This window comes from Labrus bergylta, chromosome 23 (assembly GCF_963930695.1).
Source record: "Labrus bergylta chromosome 23, fLabBer1.1, whole genome shotgun sequence".
Lineage (NCBI taxonomy): Eukaryota > Metazoa > Chordata > Actinopteri > Labriformes > Labridae > Labrus > Labrus bergylta.
The window spans coordinates 14975072-14996624 of record NC_089217.1 but is presented as its reverse complement, the minus strand read 5'-3'; the positions used below and the strand labels follow the sequence as shown (position 1 = coordinate 14996624).

Here is a 21553-nt window from a genome sequence, read left to right as displayed (position 1 = left end):
TTGCAGGCCTAATGTCTGATGTCAAAGGAAAGCACCGGCAGCCATATTGATCATTTTTCATGCTCTGCCTCATTTCACTAAGAAACCCAACCCAACCGCTGGTGGCATTTTCAATTCACAGACGAGACAGAAGGAGAAAAAGAGAGAGAAACACTTCTCGAGCAGGAACACAACGAGGCCATGTAATAAAAACACTAAAACAAACAGTGCTCAACATGAACTTTGATTTATTTATTTTAATGAACAAAAATCAAGAGTTTGACAACAAAACAACCATTTTATGACAGCCATATTTTTTAAGAAAATAAAGTACACAAAGTATCACAGTTGTGTTGTGATAAATGATTTGGAAGGAAAGAAATCATAATAATAAAAGCTTGGATTTATATAGTGCCTTTCAAGAAACCAAAGGACACTTAACAGTAGTAAAAAAAAAAAAGGGGGGGGGGCAGTATGGGAGACAACAAAAAAGAAACAAAACAGACAAAGAAAACTTCACTATTTGTTTTGTAATCGAAGCTGTCAATTTTATGGCCTTCATGGATTTTGTCTCCCCCTAGAGGTGTAGTAGTGCAAATGTAATAAAAAAGGCCTAGTGCACACTTAGGCGTGTATTTTTTTCTCACCTTTATTGGATAGGAGAGCCAAAGAGAGACAGGAAACAATGGAAGGAGAGAGTGAGGGGACGACACGCAAGCAAATTGCTGTGGCCGCTGCGGCGAGCACCATAGCATCAGCACGCGACAGTCAGGCCGTTTTGGTCTTTCCTACTTGCGCGAACTGCGTTTTGGGTCACTGAAAACACACCTTTTGGAAAACTTGTTCAAGGGTTGAGATTTTTAGAAACTGGCGTACTGGTGGTGCAGTGGTTAGCGGGCGGCCCAGGTTCAAATCCGACCTGTGGGTCCTTTCCCACATGTCACTCCCCACTCTCTCCCTGATTTCAAACTCTATCCACTGTACTATCTCTACAATAAAGACAGAGTTTTGGGCTTGTTTCGTCACACTGTGCGCCGGTTTCTCCTCCGTTTAGAGTCATCGTGCGACGTTGTCACTTTTGTTTATACATGAGATTAGTGCGATGTGTTTTTTTGTATGTGATCCGAGGAGCCCATCTTTTGCTCCACAATCGATGAATTGCACCTGAAGTAGCTCCTCCTACTCTTCATTTTCATGAATCGACTCCTTAGTTACAGATTTTCACAGAAGCGGTTCATAATTTTTTATAAACTGAAATTGAAATGTGGCTCTCTGTCTTTCTAGATCACTATTCAAAGTAGATCCATTTCTGCTTCACCTGTGGAACTCATTATTTGAGTGTTATTTGCGCTTGGCTTTAATGACTTCTTACATTTACTTCTGTAAATTATATTTATCTTAGTCACTATCCTATGCCAGTTGAGCTCACACACTGGCTTTAGAGCTGATGTTTCACCAGTAAAAGCCCGTGTGTTCACTTTTTTTTTTTTTAAATCGCCGACATTCCGTAGAAAAATCCTAAAAATGGTTCATGGTCCAGCCAGCAACGGCCATCCACCTCTGCTATGGTTACTTTGTGGTGTAACAACCTACCAGTACACACACTTAAATAGCCCTTATATAATATTGCTACGTCCTGAAAATTAACCTGACAAAGTTGATTTCAACAAGGTTTGAAGGCGTGTTGTGGGACACCATAGTGCTCTAAGGCCTAAGGTTTACCTGCTTCAGCTAACCATTTGTGTGCAAATGATGGCTGCCACACGTGCCCTGCAAACTGCTCTCAGCATCTGCTGTGCACATCCTCAAAAATGTACGTTGCAAGATGCAGTATGCATATCACCAGTAGGGGCAGTGTAGAGGCAGAGGGATGTTGCAGCGACAACAATGGCAGAGTTTTCTGGGGAGAGAAGCTGATAGGCCGAGTCAGCGAGCACCCACATCTCTACGGTTTGTCATTGTCTCTGCACGGAGACAAACATGTCTGTCACAATATCTAGGACAAATAAGTTCCATAAACCTGCAAAACTAAATGCAGGCGAGTACGTTGTTTCAGTTTATCAGGTGACCCTGTAAACTGGTGACTTTCAGCTGCATTTGTATTTAATTATCATTATTTTTTTAATCAAATACATCCACATCTGTACCGTGTCTGTTACCAACGCACAGTAACAAACAAACTGATCAAACAACTCCGTTTTAAAAAGTCGACGCGGAAACCCGCAAAACTAAAAAACGAAGTAGGTCTGGGCCGTTACAAAAATCCAAGCACGTTGGCACCACTGTCAGCATTGACATAACATTGACCTCCTTCGAGTGCCACATCTTTGCTTTGTAACTCTCTGCACATCAGCCTGAGCCGTCTGGTGTGCCCTCTACAGGTCTCCTCCAGTAACACATTTTAGTGTTTAGAGAAGTACGGGAACATTTACGTTCCTCACACAGCAATCTGTGTACGCGGACGCAAGGTGAATAAGCAAGCCAATCTCTGGCTTCACTCTGTTCACCCAACGATGTGGAAGCAAAAGGTAAGATGTAGCTCATTTAGCCAGATCATCTTACACATCCTCGCTATATATTTTAGTCTTTGTCTGAAACTTTGTCTCACAGTTTGGATCTCCATTAAAGAAAGGTCTGCCTGCAATGACTTCTTATCGCCACAGGTGTCGCCAGTGAGAACAAACAAGAGCTTCAGATTAGCTTCTGAACGTGACACTCTCATGTGAGCCACGTCACTCTTCTTGAAATGCTTTTTACTATATTTATAAAACGATATCACTATTTCATCTACTACCCGCAACAAACAACAGCACACAGCATTATCTCCATCATGCTCCTTCAAACAGATACGATGCCTAACTTTATCTGTTTCTAAGCGATGACACAGGTATCCTTCTTTGGCGAGGCAGGCTGAGAATATCGTGGGGATGGGGGCGACGCTGTTCTGAACTGGTAGGTGTCTGTGCTGGGTCGGTATGACAATGTGGGTTGGTGTGTAGGAGCCGCTACTGGTTGTGGTGCAATAACTGGTCTTGGTGCAGGCACTGGTCTAGGTGTGTAAACTGGTGTCGGTGCAGCGACTGGTTTTGGTGCAGGTACTGGTTTTGGCGCTGGTGCCGACGCAACACCATACAATGAAACGAGCGGGTTCGTGGTCCTGTACTGCAGCAGGTACTCGGGGTAGATCTGGTGCTTTTCAAACACGACAAAGATGGAGGGGGTCACGATGTCGTTTACGCAGCTGTCATAGAAGTTAATGTCCCCGTCGTCCTTAGAAGGAGGTCTGACGTAGCCGGAGGACCCTTTGGTGTAGTCTCCGACCAGAACCCGAGCCACAAACATGGACCTGATATCAGAGTCACCCGTGTAGCTGTGGGAGTATTTGGCGTCCCGGGCAAAGTAAGTACCTGGGTTTGGACACAGAGAGATGATCATTGTATTTGACATTTCACCGCATTTGTTACAACTGAATAATTGTTCATATCATACACTTATCTGTTCATCCTTTTCTCAAATAAATAAAGCTTTTCAAACAACAGTGTAAGCAATTCACATCCCCTAACTTACATCCAAGAAATGCAGCATATCCTACAACTTAGGGGAGAGGGGGACAACAACAGCATGAAACAATATACCAACAATAAAGAAGATCTCCAGCTAAAGAAAACCTAAAACACTTCTGACATTTGATGCATCAGAGAGCAAAATGAGAGCCTTTGTCCATGGAGGGGGTTTCACTCTGAAGTCAGAACCAGAGTACTGTAGACCAGCAGTACAAGCCAAAACATCACATTTATTATTTTATTTCCAACAGTAGCTTGAAGATTAAAAAACAAAATAAAAATCTAGTCCTACCTATAGACTTTTAATAATAATGGACTAAGCCTGAGTGACGTCACCCATCAGTTACCGCAGGGGGGCCGCCGACGGTCCTTGAACGCCACTCTTTTACTGCACAACAACAGAGCAACAAAATCTCCGTATTCAACCGTGGAATTTCCGAGTGTCTCTGAACGCACCGCATCTCAAAATAAAGTAGCCTAGTCCTTCTGGCAAGAGAATAAACGGTTTAAAAACATAACCAGACTGTTTACCACCTCAAGTGAATTAACCTATCCTATCCCCAGTCAGATCCATATACTGTAGGTAATGCAAGGTCTGTCTCACTTACATTTATTGAAATAACTTGAATGGAACTTTAGATGTCTGGGGATAAGCAGCACATCAGTCAGGTAGTTATTTAAAGCTATAATAAACTGCGTATTTTGTTTATTCATGTAAAGCATTATGAAAATTTTTGCGCACTTAGCGCGCGCATTTGCCAGTTCCCTCTGGGCTAAGCCCCGGATGTTTCAGAAACCTAGAAACGCCCCTGGTGGTGTGTATGTGACTTCTGGGAATCTTGGAGAGCCTCAAGTGGACACTCAATGAACTGCAGGATTTTGCACTTCTGCATTGGATTCATTTTTCAACACTGGAGGTTTCCGCTTGGTCCTACCCGTTTTACTGCGAAATATTTATCAACTTAGCCCAGGTTGAAGCTTTCAAAGCATCACCAAAGAATACAAATAACTAGAAGTGAAGCAAAATCGCAACATGCGATTTTTCGGTCCGATACAGATATCAATATCAGGGAGAGAAAAAATCCGCTAATGACATATTGGCCGATATATTTCTTAGATCTATGTTCAATCTGTAAAGATATATACCCCTCAAATGCAGTTATCAAACACTTGTGGAAAAGATGTAAAACAGAGAAAACATGGTCACTCAACTGGAGAGTAACTGTGCATGTACGTGCATCACCACTTGACACTCTGGAGAGTGATGATGCTCGTTGTAATCCATATAGCGCCCTCTGCTGGTGAAGGAGAACTGCTAGTGTAAAACAATGAAACTCAAATGAAACGCTTTTTGATTGGTGAATAAATCTCATAATATTGGCGCATATCTGTGATAAAAGTAGCCGAAACCGATCGTCACTCGTTCCTGCATATGCTAATATCGGCCGAAATTATCGGCTGGCCGATAAATCGGTCGGGCTTCAGTAGATGGTTCACTTATTCCAGTTTAGCTCTCTGTCTCACCTTTCTGTATAACTATTTAGGGATTTAATACATAGAATAATAAACTTGTGTAAAAAATCAATTCATCCCAAATTTTCCTTTAAATTTCAGTTGGATTCTCTCTCTTGGATTTTTATGAAACTCACCTTTGCCATAAGCAGTGCCATTAACTCCACATATCCTCCAGTCAAAGTTGGTGTGGCTGATGACGTCCACAAATTTGGAGTCGGTGCCATGAAAAAGCTTTTTTTCTCTCAGAGTACTTCCATTGTTAATCATCTGAGTTTTCTGCCTTTATTAAGGAAAAATAATTCAAATCATGATGTTAAAATTGAGGAAACGGCCAAACGTAAAATGAGACTTGAATTGGTGAATACTGGAAAATGATAAATGATCAATTCTGTGTGAACACACAAAGAAACATACGTACCACTGAAAGACTTCCCAAAGAGCTCTGTTCTGAATTCTCTCGATTTTGACGATATCAAAACCTCGCAGTGTTTGACAGAAAAGAGCTTCGATCTCCTTAAATTCATCTGAGGTTCTGAGGAGGGAGACTCGCTGTAAAAAAAAATAAAAAAAATAAAAACACAAAATAGAGGGGGAAAAATTACATTTCCCAGGCAAACAAGTTTAATTTCTCGAAAAAGTAGATTTAGTTGTATTACATCACAAACAATAGCCTCTGAAGATTCATTGCAAAGTGAACACAACACCGACATACTGTACAGTAAGGCTGTGATGTTTTAATTGGAAGTTGGAACATTCACTCGAACCTGGGGGAGAAAGCTCACATTCGAACTGTAATGAGCCCCTCAAATTCAAAATATACAGTCTATGAGCGCACCAGGCCGTCTGAGGTAGTGTGCAGTTTGATCCAGCAGAGGGCGCCCTCAGTGTAACTTGACCATTGCATGGACTCTTGACCTCAGTAAATGAAGACAGTGATGTGGCAAAAGCAAGATGTCGGGGAGTGATTCACTTACATGAGGGAGACTCGTCTCTCTGCATACAGCAACCCAGAAGGTGATATTGTGAATAAATGGAGAGAGAGCTGCACTCGATCTCAAGTTAATATACTCATGTTTCTGGTGAATAATATTAGAAAATAAATCAGTCCTTTTGGATTGCCAACAGGCTGTTGGTTTTAGGCTCATTGTTGAAACGGTTCAGCTAAGTTAAAGTGTTTTGTGGGTTTCGAATGTGTTAAAATGTTTGAAGTTCTTTCTTTTTTTAAAGTGACAGCATTACTTTATAGTCAAGTGACTTTGTAAGCAAACAGTTTATTAAACATCCAGCTGTCTAAGAGAAACAAGTAGTAATATGTGTTGTGTCAGTAGAACTCTCTTTTAGCTTTGTTTTTGGTCACTACCAACTCCTCAGTTAAATATCTTACTCTTTACTGTGGATGCAAATGTTTTGGTTTGTTTACCAGTGAGCTCATTTGGCTATCTGGCTGTATGGGTTCTTTCTGCGAATTGGGTTGTTTGTTGTTATTTTGCATAGTCTATATTCTTGCTCATGTTTTTGCTCTTCTGTGTTTGGGATCTTTTGCTGTATGTCAAAGCACTCTGTAAACCTGTGTTTCTAAAGGTGCTTAATAAATAAAGTTACCATTATGTAGTACGTAATGTGTTTTAAGAGCTACTGTTGCTAACTGAGCATTCTGGGAGATTTTGTGGTTTTGAAGATATTGATTATAGCAGTGATTGCAAAGAAGCAAACTTTTTTTTTTAAGCTACTTTTGTAACATTGGTTTTCATTCCTTCTTGCTTGTAGGGAGCAGATATAAGCACGTCTACATGTAAGATCCAATCAGGAACCTCCTGGGTTGAAAAATAAAGTTAAATGATTTCCAATATGGCGACTGCCATCGATGGGCTTCAGAAGTCCTCTTCAGTGACATTACTTTCACTACGTCCATTTTGATACATTCTATGGGGAGAACCGCTGCACTACACTGTTTTCAAGGACTGATTTCAGGTGCTTCACATCTACCACATAATTACACTGTATATCTCCATTTCAAAATAAAGTTCTGCATTTGGTCGAAAATCAAAGACAAGACAAACAATAAGTTGATGTGATTTTTATGACTAAGGTGCTGATTTGAGAACTTCCAGCAGTCACACAGGTTAGTCTGTAAACTATGATTAAGTTGCTTTTCTAAAATATTTAAAAAGCACTGAACTCTAAAGTCTGGGAGTGAATGTAAGAATGTAAGTTGAAATGAACAAATATCTCTTATTTTAAAAGGCGTGGTGCTTTCACAGTACCTTGTATCCTGTTAGTGGGATCTGGCTCTTGTCCCAGTGAACAGGGACAGCAGTGGAACTTGGTTGACCAATAGGCTTTCTGTGGTCCGCAAAACAAACAAGGCATAGTATCATTTTATTCACCTTTTTTGCATTAAAACACTATTTTTTAAATCATGAATCATGAACAGCTGGATCCGCATAGAACACTTTGGTTGTCTTACCTCACTCTTTTTGCTAGGACATCAGCCCCAGAGATGAACCGCGGCCGTCTTTTCACCAGCCTCTTGGTGGAATAATGCTTGTTAGTTTGTATCATGTCTGACAGCAGGAAAAAAAGAAGATGATGATTATCTGTTTACATCAAGGTCAAAATGTTCCATCTTGTTAAAACAGAAGCAAATCTTTTTTTTTTACCTTCAAAACTGAGTGAATATGACTGTGAACCGGCAGTGAACTCCACCACATCTTTTTCATTAAGCAGATACTTTTGCTCCAGTTTAAGGCTGTCCATGTCTGCAGCTTTGTGTCCACCAGTCTGAAATAAAGACAGATATGGACTGATTTTAATAAAGGTCACATATTATGCATAATACACGTTACCATGTTTTCCTAACACTAATATGTGTCTCTAGTCTGTCTACAAACCCCCAAGTATGAGAAAAGTCCATCCCCTCCATCTTTAGCCTGCTCCACTTTTCAGAAAATGTGATTGGAGATTTTCCCTTTGTGACATCACAAAGGTAACCCCTCCCCATCCGGGTGACACTCCCACAGCTAGGTGTTTGTTCTGCCCTCTGAGTCTGCCTTCTCACTGTAAACAATAGGAAATGCAGCGAGAAATCCCACGCCACCCAAGCCCTTCCAAAGAGGGGGCGTGGTCAAAACACAGCTCATTTACATTTAAAGGTACAGACACAGAAACAGCCTGTTCTGAGCAGGGCTGAAATAGAGGGGGGTTATAGACATGATCAAAAACAGGATTGAGGTAATGTTTATGTCTACTTCAAATAAAGCTGACTTCAGCAGAAAGTCTAAGAAGTAATTGTAATTGAATTTTTCCAATATGGACTTCCTAACTCTCTAACAAAGACTAAGTTGTGACATTTTACCCAGTTCTTGTGTCTGTTGGCAACAAGGTCTAAAAGCGCTACTGGGACAGGTAAATGGTAATTTAATGCATCTCCCTGTCATAATCTCTATCCTCGAAGATGCTGCCACACAGCCTGAGTACACAGCTCTGCCTCTCATAATGTTTTTGTGTGTGTGTAGAGCAGCACAAGATAAGATAAAAATAAATTAAATTATGTCCATGGGTATCAGCTTAAAGGATAGCAAGGGGAAGAAATGTCCAATGTAGACTTAGACTGAGTTATATAAACAGAACCTGTCAGCAAATGTTTAGTCGTTTATTAGTGGGATGGATGAATAGAGAAGTTAAATCGTGGTGTGATATAATATTTCTATCACTTTAAAAAAGCAGAAGCTGACACTGCTCTCTCAACCGTCAGAGTCCACAGGGACCTCACCTGGTGTGGTTTATAACAGAGTATTGCATAAGAAGGCCAATATCACATAGTAAATTCCACTTGAGAGCAGAGGTTTCTTTTTCAACGTGTACAAATATCATTAGAGCGAATTTAGAGGGAGTTTGAACCCTTGCAAAATGTCACTGAAAGAAATAAAGGTACTGTCACCATATTTAGCCCAAATCAACTCCACTAGCTTTGCTTGCTGAGGCAGGTTGTCACTGTGTATATCTTCAATGAAAACTGTGTGCTGTTTTTCTTCTTCCTTTATGCTGCTCCAACGTTTGCTAACTCATACTGGTGTCTTAATGGAGCAGATTCAGTTTTTCAACATGCAATATTCAAGATTTAATACTGTTACTGAAGAGTAATGGCTTCACATTTTAATTAACCTTCAACTGTCTTTTGATCTTTGTATGTTTACCTTACTTACATCATTGTGTCTTTACATTACATCATTGTGTGTTTTTTTTTCTAACTTAGAGCATGGTATGCAAGGGCGTAGGTTTGGATTCAACATTGGGGGGGGGGCAAATTTTCAGCGGGGGTCTGGAGGTTCCCCCCCAGAGAATTTTGAGTGTCAAACACTTCATTTCCTGCATTCTGGTGAATTTTTATGCAACAATTTGTGCCTTTTCTGAATTAATTTATGGCGGAAATTTCTTTACTATGAATAGGAAATTATAATTATTTTTGAATTACTATTAATTATTCAACTGTATTGTTCATAACTTTCTGCATATTCAAAACATTACAGGTGTTTTGGGATGTTTCAAATCTATTAGAGAATGACACCTTGTTATAGCCTTAGTATCCAAAATTTAAAACTACATAAAAGCCGTTGTTATGGCTGACTAATCTTTCACTCACTATTTGGAAAAAATGCGGTCGGATATTGTCCGTGTTTATTGCACTTCAAAAAATCAATTGATAGGCAGGCTATATAAAGAATAATATCATCAAGGCATGTAGATTTATAGCCTGCTGTTTTTATTAATATGTTGGCAGACAGAGGACAGAACAATTACACAATGAATGAAGCAATAACGTAACACTGCCAAACATCACAATGACAGCGGACTTTAGGGACTTCTGTTCTGTGTTGTTTAACACTTAACTCTTAATCAACAGCCTAAATCATGGTTAAAAGTTAAATGAGTGATAACTTAAACGATGTTATTTAGTTATGCTGGTTCAGAAGTGTGACTATGCGGCAAGGTTAAGATGGTATGGTCCCCATATGGTATGTCTGAAATGATTGGGAAACGTATTTACAGGTCAGAAGGATATATAAATGTTTTGAGCCCCCGAAATGTTTCTCATTACCTTTTTTTTTTTCGACCTTTTAAAAAAATATATATATTATTTTGAGGGGGACAAATCTACCTTTTCTAAATATTGAAGACAAAATCTACGCCTATGATGGTATGTAGTGGTTCATTTAAAAAAAAAAAAAAATGGGTAAGGTGAGCATGTCACTGCACAAAGCACAGAGCAACAGCTGTTCAGCGAAAGTCCCAAAAGTAGCCCTCATGAACCCATATCTGCAGTATCCCCAGTAAACCCAATTTTTAAAAAAAAGACTCCGAGTGTGTCTTCTTGCAGTGCAGTTACTCACAGCTGAAGCGTATATGCTCCACTTTCCAAACTCGTCCTCCCAGTACCAAAGCCACTCAGTGGTGTGGATGAAGTCCGGCTCAAGCAAAGAGTTGACGGTGGAGAGTCGTCGTACTTTGTTCTGTCCTTGGGTCATAGTGTCGAAGTGCACAGGTGGGCTGCTGCTGCTGCTGCTGCTGCTAAAAACAGAAAAATGAGCAACTGTTAGTAGATATATTTATTCTAAAGCAAAGTAACCTTTTTGGTTATTCATTGTTTAATTTGTTTGATGAAACACAAGAACATGTTGATATAATTAGTCAGTTAATTTCTGTTCAAGATTTTTGGCATAGTTAGTGATTTTAGTTATATCTGGACAGAGGAGTGCCAGCTGATAGCCAGGCTTCTTGTTTTTTCTTTATGTTAAGCTAATGCTAACAAGCTGCTAAATGTAGCTCTTCGTTAACCACATCCAGGCATTACGCCAACAACTGTGTATCTTGAGTTTAAAAAAAACATCTTAACAGTACGACAGATAGATGTAAATACATATTTCTGTATTTCTGAATGTCATCTTCCCACAAGTACATGAACAACAATTCCAGTAGATGTCAGTGGAGAGCACCTGTATGCGTTGTTTGGGTCACAGTAGTCCTTCTCAATCGCCTCATTATTGGGCATGACGGTCCATTTGTCATCCTTGTTGACCTCCCATCTGTACGGCATCTTGCTATGAGCTTTGTAACACCGCTCTGAGAACACATCGGTCATTAAACACTCAACTACTTTAAAACAAAGACAGTTACAGCTGCTAAGTGTTGATGATCTATCACTGATTACTCACTGTCACCATGTTTGCAGGTTCCTTTGATGAAGTACATGCATATCTCAGTTTTATCTAAAGGAAAGCAAAAATAGTGCAAGTTAACATTTCACACATATCTAACTGAAAATCCCTTTAATAAAAGGAACCAGCCGGCTGGGTTTACCTCTGACAGGTCTTGGTATTTGTCTTCTGTTCGCTCCGTCATCCTCGTCTGCATCGGCTCTCACCGCAGTGAAGATGTCACTTGTTGAACGGGTCCGTTGCAGCTCCTGCCGGCTGCTCAAGGTGCTGCGGAAGCCACCTCTCCCTCTGTCAGCTGTTCCGTTGTCATCTTCAGTAGATCCACCATCACCGTACAGATCTAACGCATCAAGGTCAGCGAGGGAGTCAGTACTGGAATGGGTACTTTGCTGCAGTGGACGGCTGTCCTGGTTCCTGCTGTTGCCCCTGTTGCCCCTCTTGCCTCTGTTGCCTCTATTTCCCCGGAAACCTCCTCTCCCCCTCCCTCTTCCTCTCCCTCTGTGACCATCACTGTTACACTCACCAGGGTAGTTTGTAGCCGCACGGTTACCCTTGTTGCTCCCATTCCCATTTCTGTCAGCATACCTTATGGCCTCTTTGTTTGCATAAGCAGACTTCAAGCTGGGAATAAGGCTGTCTGGAACACCTTTACTCCGCAGGATTTTTAATGGCTGTGGATCGTTGAAATCATGAGTCTTGTGGCAACTGCAGTCTATGTTCAGGTACCTCTCACAGATATGCAGTCTCTCGCAGCCATCAGCACGCTCACATTTTCCGTACTCTCCTGGACCATTGTTGTAATCATAACATATCTGTTATAGGGGATAAAACAGCAAGGGAGAAGGGGAAAAGGTTGTTACAGTCAAGCAAAGCAAAAAACTAAAAAGATAATAAAGAAAGGGGTTTATTCAGCTACATTTGTAAAATCAACACAACAAAACTTGAGGTACTCTAGGGTCTCCTGCAATCTGTTAAACCCCAATGTACTGAGGCAGTGGAAAAAAGAGGAAGAGGGGTAAGCATTGTGACGCTGGCAGACATTGGGTAATCAGTTGAGGGGCCCCAAATGAATGATAGGGTAAACCCATAAAATGAAGCAGTTTTATTATGTGCACAGAAATCACAACTTTACGCACTGGCCACAAACCAACTCAGACCCCCCCCCCCTCGATCGCACTGACTTTTCCTGAATATTTTTATGCTGTTTACACACATCAGGTCACTTCACTTCAAGATCTACAAGGGGGCTGATGGGAAAAATTCCAGGTAAAGTCAGAGTGCTGTTTGCGTTCATGTGTGCAGCTCATCCCAAGATTTCCAGGAAGTTTACAGGAGTTTTGTTCAAAGCAGAATCAGCCTTACTGGCCAGGTATCTTGACTTCAGGGAACTGGGCTCTCCATGTACAAAAGTACAACATTAAATATTTTACAATAAACAAAGACTAATATGTACAAGACTAAAGAAGCCCACAGTGCAGTGACTAATAGTGCAAATGATGCTGAAATGAACATGATAATAAATGATGTAAATATATAACAGATGGATTGATTTGCATGAGCTAACATCACGGCAGTCTGCATACAGGGATGTCTAGTGAGGAGAATACCAATATTTGTGTGCATATGTGAAAACACCAGTATGGTTAAAACTCACAGCAGGCAGGAGCAAGTTGTCGCTCTGCAGCAGCAGTGTACATAGCTCTGCCCTGCTCAGACTCTCCAGGTCAAGCTCCTTCAGTATCACCTGATTGTGAAAGGAGTCCAGTGCATGAGAGAAGGTGCAGCCTCTCCTGTCATCAAAAAACAAAACACACAAAGTTCAATCACAATATATAGCCAAAAGAGGTTCATAAAACACCAATAAGAATATGTGAGTTCATGCTGTTTGAAAAGGTGAAGATACCCAGTGGCACATTTCAACAAATAGCCTATAACTCATAGTAGCATCTTGAGAAATATTGAACATGTTATTTTTATTTTACACTGGACTTATCAGCGTTAAATACTGTAACTTGTTAATGGGGCTAAATGCCACTATTACATCAGAACTGGAAACAACTAAAATTATAACCAATTTGCTTTTACAGCATGACAGAGGTAGAATTTCTTCTGAAAACTTTAAGCTTCTGTGTTGTATCAGAACTATGATTATTTTCTTCCTTAAGACAAACGAATACTGTCATAGTAAAACCAGAACTAGCAGCTATCAAGTTAGCTTAGCTTAGCACAGAGACTGAAACCTTAAGCCTTTTGAAATCATGCACCTGGCCAAGACTTTAAACCAAACTTGCATTCGTTTTCAAAAGGTGGCTTTACTTGGCTACTTTCCGACATGTTATCTATCTGTGTTTTTCTCCAAGCTGAACCTGTTAAACTGGTTGCTGGAGCTGCTTCACAAACAGGTAACAGAGAGTGGTATAAGTAACTTTTTCAGATGTTAAACGACAAAGCATTTCCCCATGATGTCAGACTTCTCCATAACAGGAAATAGTTCATATTTCAGCTGTTAAATGAGCTCAATTAGCCTGAAAAATGTCAGAAGTACTTTGTTTTTGTGAGACAACCATAGGAAATTATCAACTAGAAATTGAACGGTGGGCCTTGAACGCAACACTTGTGTCAAGGCCTTTACAATAAGTTGTTGACAATTTAACCCCATTAAATGCCAGAGTACCGCCGACACCCGCCTGCTGTGAGTGTCGTTTTTCTCCATATAGATTTCATGACACACAGCAATGACGACAGCTTTAAATGTAACCTTTATCAGCAGACAGGCCATTTTAAGGCTTTGACTCACCATAGGAACAAATGTAACAAATGTACACATATTTACCTTGACTGGGTGAAATGACATGCCCCGCTGAAGAGGATGTTTTTACACAGGTGCAGCCCCTTACATGATCCAGTACAGCCTCTGACTCTGCACAGTCTCAGGCTGGTCCGAGCCACCACCTTAGGCTGGCCAAAAGGAGAACACCAAGTAAATTTCTCTCGGTTAGTGATGATCTGAGTCGTGGAATCGTCGTAGCCGATGTTAGATATCAAATAATCGGTGTCGACAGCTCCTTGACTGGCTAGGATGATCTTTAAAACTTCGGTCTCCATAATTGTAACGCTCTTAGTCCTGTCTGTCCTTCCACCTCAAAGCAAAGCAAGACGGCGACTGGAGAGCAGCTGGTGAGTTCACGGGTATAGGACAGTGCAGTGTCAGTGTTTCATTTCTGAAGAATGGAAAACGAAACTTAACTATTTATCAGGCGCATGCTGTTATGCTGCTCTCCTCCACTTGAGGGCGCCCTCGCGTCATTTGACTTCATACAGCCCTGTGCTGATTAAAGTACAGTAGAGCTGAACTCAGTGGGGTTATTTATAAAAGGCCAAAAAACTGCTGAAGCTTTTCCCATTAATTAAACTATACACATTCACATTAATGATGAGATAGCCTATTTCTCATGAGCTACAGAGACATTGTTAGTACATGAATTAAAAACACCAGGTACTTTATCATCAGGTTTTATTTCTAAAATGTTACCTTTACAGTTTTCCTTCAAGATGGCAACTCCAGCTGACTTTTTGGAGTGAGTCAACCATAAATCTTTGCCCCATTGGTTTTTCCAGACACACTTGTGTTTACAGATAATATTAACTCCAAGATAACCTTTAAAAACATTACGTAAGAATGACAGATTCAATGAAAAACAAGACTCCTGTATCACATCAAAGCCTTATGAACTAGTATAGAATTACACATGGTAGCCTAGACCTTCTGAGAATTCACCAAATTACATGACGTGCAGTGAGATTACCTTGTGTGAGTGTGCCAAGCTTTGTTTTGGTGAAGATTTCAGCAAAGAGGCAAGAGCTCCTGTGGCTCATCACTTAAAAGGCTGGAATCAAAACATAACTGCACAAAAGCTTATGTAAATGGGAAAGAAATCTACAGCTGAGTAGAAATAATCTTTGAAGATCTAATCTATGTAACAAGTTAACTCAGTGTATGAGTGAATTAAAGATTTTAATTTTCTTCACTCAGTGAAGAGAATTAACATCTAAGGGTGGATTCTGTCAGTAAAAAAACATTTAAGTCCATCGTCCTGTCACTGAAGTTCAAATAAGGCTGATTGGGTTTGATCATTGTCTTGTGATTTCAATATTTTATGGAAATTCAAAAACAAATCAAATAATTCAGAAATGGCTTCATATTTAATATTTATTTATAAGGCACCTTCATTTATATTGCACACTTCATGCACAGAGGCAACTCAATGTGCTTCACACAGGGAAGACAAAAGAAACAAATACAAGGCTAAAATGTTCAAATGAAGATATAATGCAGAGTACATAAAAATCATAACATCATTGTTAAAAGTGCCATTAAAACAATTAAAAGTAATGAAATAATGTAATATTTATGTGAAATGCAATTAGAGCAAATGAAAACATGAAAAATAAAAGTGTAAGCTTTTAGGCTCATTCAAACAAAAGGAAAAAAAGTAAATCATTTTTAACCTTCTTTAAAAAACGTTAATCTTTAGACCACGTAAAATCTCTGATTGCACTTTGTTTTAGTGACTCAAAGCTTCTCAACCATGTTTAGTCAGGACTCTGGACTGAACAAGGGGACCAGGGTCCACAGGTCTAATGTTCCTGTTATGTCAGATGTATGTATTCTGAGTCTATACTGTTCAGTAAGATGTGAACTAGTAAAAACACTTAAAAAGAATTAACTGGGAGGCAGTGCAGAGATTTTAAAACCAGAGTAATGTGCTCCATTTATTTGGTCCTGGTCAGAATTCTAGTTGGTGCGTTTTGAATGAGCTGTAGCTGTTTCATCGTCTTTTTCAGAAGTCCGGTTAAAAGCCCTGTTTCGACCAAAGGTCCCCAGAACTAAAAGGTTCAGGGACTTCTCTTCAAGGAACTAAATTGTTCCTGTGGCCCATAGTTGTCAGCATTTCCACCGCTTATCCACACATAGCTTGTACATGTTCTCCGTTTCTTTTGTGTTTCCAGAATACACTTTTCTTTGAGACTACTGGGGAGGGGAGGGGGCGTTTACTAACCCCCTTCTTGTCTTCTCAAAGTTTAAATATCATTATCCAAGAGGCAGAATCTCTATGAACTGCCAAACCTTAACCGGAAACCAGAAAGGCTCCCTCATTCAGGGAGGTGTTCTGGATAGCCTAGCGGTTATGTTGTGCACCCAATGTACAGAGGCCATAATTGTTGGCCCAGCGACTGTGGGTTTGAATCCGACCTTGTCCCTCGCCTGCATGTCATAGACTTTCTTGATCCCGAGGGAAATTCATCTACCACTCTCTCCTCCCAACATTTCCTGTCTCTCATCGGCTGTCTTCACTTCAACAAAGGGAAAAAATTGACCCAAAAACATCTTTTTGGGTCAATCAGGTGACCCTGATGAAGGCCACGAGCCGAAATGCATTGGTCTAAATTGTTAAGAAAGTTGATCTTCTTACTACAAGTGTTGCTGGAGCATTTTGACCCCAAAAACATCTTTGAAATAAGTTATCATATATTCCTACAATGTAGTAAATCAAAATAGACAAACACACAAACACTCATTAGTATACCAATTCACTAAATGAAGGAGAAATAAACATCTGTCTTTCTAACCTTATTTCTCTGTGTTTGGTATATCACGGCTTAAAATTATTAAAAAATAAGAGGTCTCCAGTACTAAAACAGTCGGAAGCCTGTTTGAAAATAGTCAAGATGGAAACTACAACTTAAGAAAGTATTAAGTTAAAAACCATCAAGATGCTGAGGTCTTATTGTTGATTGGGCACTGCTGATGATTAATCTAAAATTTTCGATTTAAAAAAAAAAACAGGGCAAATGTTTTTCATTTCTGTATCTGCTGAAGAGTGGTTGTCAGCTTATCATCCACTGCAAATGGAGTGTGCCTATTGTTGATTTCCGTGTTAATTAAATCAGAAGAATGTCAGCTTTGTGCCGTCGAGATGGTCTGTACTGTTTTTAGCAGAACACAGTTCACAGAATAAAGAGAATTCAGGTTGATCGCCATGTGCAGATGTCTGTTATCAGGTGACAGACAGAGACACAAAGCACTGCTATTGTGTGTATTTTAGATTTAAATGAAATTAAAACAGTCTTTGCTTTCCATTTTTTAAAATATTTTCTCTGATGTCACTTGTTGAACGAGTTGCAGCTCTTGCCGGCTGCTCCAGTTGCTGCGGTTGCCACCTCTCCCTCTGTCAGCTGTTGGAAGTTTGATTACATTTATGTTAGTCTTGCATCGGTGTCATTTGCTCTCTGCGGTTCTAAGTTAGCTTCTGTTGATCCACCATCAGCGGACAAATCTAATGTATCACTGTCAGCGAGGGAGTCACCAATGGTATAGGTACATCGGCTGCGGTGGATAGTAGTCCTGGTTCCCGCTGACGCTCCAATGGCCCCTGATGCCTCTATTTCCCTGGAAACCTACTCTCCCTATCCCTCTCCCTCTCCCTCTCCATCTCCCTCTGTGCCAATCATGAGGTTGTACATGCAGATCATAGCTGGGAACCACACCAGGGTAGTTTGTAGCCGCAGAGAAGCCACTACCTGTAGAGTTAAGTTGCGGTCTTTGACGGTTACCCTCGTTGCGCTCATCCCTTTTTCTGTCAGCATACCTTATGGCCCCTTTGTTTGCATAAGCAGACTTCAAGCTGGGAATAAGGCTGTCTGGAACACCTTTACTCCGCAGGATTTGTAATGGCTGTGGTTCGTTGAAATCATGAGTCTTGTGGCAATTACAGTCTCGGTTCAGGTACCTCTCACAGATATGCAGTCTCTCGCAGCCATCAGCACGCTGACATATCCCGTACTCACCGGGACCATTGTTGTAATCATGACATATCTGTTATAGGGGATAAAACAGGAAGGGACAGAGGGGAAAAGGTTGTTACAGTCAAGCAAAGCAAAAAACTGAAAATGGATCACCTTCTTTAAGATAATAATCTAGGGCAGTGGTTCTTAGCTGGTTCAGCCTCAGGACCTACCAAATACTCCTTCATGAAAAATCGTGACCCAAGTTTCTTATATTTTTTAAACAAAAATTGTGCAGTTTTTACCTCAGACGGTACAAAACATGATAGAACAAAGGCACAGAAACAAACAAAAAAAAAGTGCTTCATAGATTTTTTAACAGCATTTTTCTTCCAGGCACACATTCACAACCCACTGAAACGGCTCCGCGACCCACTTTTGGGTCCCGACCCACCAGTTGAGAACCACTGCTCTAATTTCCAGTGGGTCGCGATTGTGTGCTTTGCCAAACAAATGGTGTCAAAAAGTCTGAGGCACTCTCTAAACGTGCTTGTTTTGCTAAGTCTCTTTGTTCTGTCAGATGTTTTGTACCATCTGAGGTCCAAGCTGCAAAACTTGTTATTAAATAAATCTAATTGGTTGAGAAATATCAGAAAATTGAGTCATGATTTCTCTTTAAGGAGTTGGTGATGCGGTCCTGAGGATAGACCAGCAGGGGCGATTCTAGAGTCTGTTGGGGCCCTAGGTAAAAGGTCACAGGGGACCCCTCCAACCGGTGTTCATCACCATTATGTTAAATTGCGAAATGTGAAGTGTTTACAGATTTTATACATTAACATTATTTTTAAAACATAGATATTAAAGACAGTGAAGCGCTTCATTGTCCTCCGTCGACTTTCATAACACACTTTGGTTTTCACAGCAATAATGCATGCAATGCTTGACAGTATAACAAGAGTTAGTGCTGTCAGATGGGACCACCTTAGGGGGTTTCCTACTGTCAATGAAAACTTTACACATTTGGAGCCACTGCAGTGGTTTACACTCTGTTGGACCTGCCCCCCCCCCCCCAGTTGCCTGCCTTGCCTGTACAAGTTGAGAAGCACAGCTCTAAGGTCTCCTACAACATGTTAACCCCCCTGTACAGAGGCAGTGCATCATAGTCAACAATCAAATATTGTATCTAAGAAAACTCCCCTGTGGGGCACTAGTGGCGCAGTGGTTAGTGTGCACGCCCCATGTATGGAGGCTGTGGTCTTCCAAGCGGGCGGGCAGGTTCAAAACCAGCCGGTGGCTCCTTTCCCACATGTCATTCCCTGATTTCCGACTCTATCCACTGTCCTATCTCTCAATTAAAGGCTCAAAATGTTTTAAATCTTTAAAGAAAACTCCCCTGTATAAATTGTTAACTCGAGCTGTTTTCACATACTCACACCTGAACATTTCTAGAAAACTTCAGGAAGGGTGCCCCTGAAAGCCTCTTGAATTTCATGTCAAACCAACTCTTATCATACTCACAGCAGGCAGGAGCAAGTTGTCGCTCTGCAGCAGCAGTGTACATAGCTCCGCCCTGCTCAGACTCTCCAGCTCAAGCTCCTTCAGTATCATCTGATTGTAATCAGAGTTCAGCTCATGAGAGGAGCTGCACCCTCTCCTGTCAGAGAACAAAAACACACAAATGTATATATCATTATATATAACAATATATAGCCAACAGTTGGTCCGGAAATTAAGAAACAAAAATCCAGCACAATACAATGTTACTGTAAGACATTTAGCTATAGGACATATTATTCAAATAACAAGTGAGTTCATGCTATTATGTAATGGTTGGACAGTCTCATAACCACACACTATGTTGCTGTTTGAAAAGGTAAAGATACCCAGTGGCACATTTCAACAAATATGAGTTATTGTAGCATCTTGAGAGGTACTGAACCATAGACTGTAAATACTGAACATGTTTAAGTGTTTTTAACTGGACTGCAACATGTTAAGAGGGCCAAAGGCCACTATTACGTCAGTTATAAACATAACAGTAGCCTATAACTATTTTGCTTTACTCCATACTTGCGTACAGATTTCCACTAGGCCAATCTCTATCCACCTCTGCTGAGATATCTTTGAAGGAGCCTGCCCAGAACCATTACCCTCTTGCAGATAGGCCTGTTTAAAGCTTTGACTGATCACCTTAGGAACCATAGTCAATGTTAACATATTTACCTTGACAGGAATTGACAAGATCCGCTGAAGAGGAAGTGTTTACACAGGTGCAGCCCCTTACATGATCCAGTACAGCCTCTGACTCTGCACAGTCTCAGGCTGGTCCGAGCCACCACCTTAGGCTGGCCAAAAGGAGAACACAAAGTAAATTTCTCTCGGTTAGTGATGATCTGATTCGTGGAATCGCCGTAGCCGATGTTAGACATTAAATAATCGGTGTCGACAGCTCCTTGACTGGCTAGGATGATCTTTAAAACTTCGGTCTCCATAATTTTAACGCTGTTGATCCTATTTGTCCTAACACTTCCGCGAAAGCAAGCAAGACGTGTGGAGAGCAGCTGGTGATATCACGGGTATAGGAAAGTTCTGTATCATATACAGCGTTCTCCTTTACGCAGAATGGAAAACGAAACTTAACTATTTATCAGGCGCATGCTGTTATGCTGCTCTCCTCCACTTGAGGGCGCCCTCGCGTCATTTGACTTCATACAGCCCTGTGCTGATTAAAGTACAGTAGAGCTGAACTCAGTGGGGTTATTTATAAAAGGCCAATAAACTGCTGAAGCTTTTCCCATTACTTAAACTATACACAGTCACATTCATTATGCGATGCAATAAAGGCAGTTTTAATACATGAAATAAAAACAGGCTTTTCTCTTTAAAAAAATGATACATGATACATTTTGCCACTAAAGAAGGACTTTTTGTTTATTTACCTGGTATCAATTGTTGACAGATGTTGTGTGTATGTGATAAATCCCTTCGGTATCAGGGAAATATCGTTTCACATAATTAAAGGATTACCATGTAATTCACGCAGCAGCAACTATAAACATGTCAGATGGTGTGTCAGATTACATTTGCTACTTTTTGATCTCATCACTGTAACAGTATTAATGTAATCTGTAGAAAAAAACCTCAGGCACATGTCTCGCCTGCGGTGACTTCAATTGTGAGAACACAACTTTCATACAACATCTTCAGGCTTGTTATATTCTCTAAATTGCCAAAATATGTACTCTTTCAGAAATCGTCTAATTTCAAATGACCCGCACTGGACGGAGGGAAAATATTAAAGCTTACTTTATTTCCTTTATTTCCCAATTTCAAGCTTCAACATTCAACTGGGTATGAATTCTTTAGCATGTTTAATATAATAGGGTCTATAAAATAGTGCAATTGTGATGTGTTCTTGAACTGATCATTTTCAGACTGTTATACATGTTAAGTAACATTTGGACATTAAAAAAAAAAAAGAATAAAGAGGGGACC

General features: G+C 40.4%; 2 protein-coding genes across 3 annotated transcripts; both read right to left on the bottom strand.

Moving 5' to 3' along the window:
- Nucleotides 1-210: 210 nt before the first annotated feature.
- si:ch73-252i11.1 (uncharacterized protein LOC553517 homolog) lies at nt 211-14456 on the bottom strand. 2 transcript variants are annotated; one of them, XM_020634775.3, is made up of 12 exons: nt 14106-14456; nt 12927-13062; nt 11415-12084; nt 11270-11323; nt 11051-11177; nt 10448-10622; nt 7718-7838; nt 7525-7621; nt 7322-7400; nt 5476-5606; nt 5192-5337; nt 211-3386 (listed from the first exon to the last, which is right to left on the bottom strand). In XM_020634775.3, the coding sequence occupies exons 1-12, from the start codon at nt 14375-14377 to the stop codon at nt 2851-2853; spliced, it is 2544 nt and encodes an 847-aa protein (XP_020490431.2). In that variant the 5' UTR covers nt 14378-14456; the 3' UTR covers nt 211-2850. The 2 variants fall into 2 exon arrangements, with proteins under 2 accessions (XP_020490431.2, XP_020490429.2); XM_020634773.3 differs by having other exon boundaries at nt 10448-10625; nt 14106-14455.
- Nucleotides 14457-15464: 1008 nt separating this feature from the next.
- LOC109984603 (protein mono-ADP-ribosyltransferase PARP12) lies at nt 15465-20676 on the bottom strand. Its single transcript, XM_020634832.3, has 3 exons — nt 20282-20676; nt 19577-19712; nt 15465-18149 (listed from the first exon to the last, which is right to left on the bottom strand). Exons 1-3 carry the CDS (start codon nt 20548-20550, stop codon nt 17637-17639), a joined length of 918 nt encoding a protein of 305 aa, XP_020490488.1. The 5' UTR covers nt 20551-20676; the 3' UTR covers nt 15465-17636.
- Between the last annotated feature and the right edge of the window lie 877 nt (nt 20677-21553).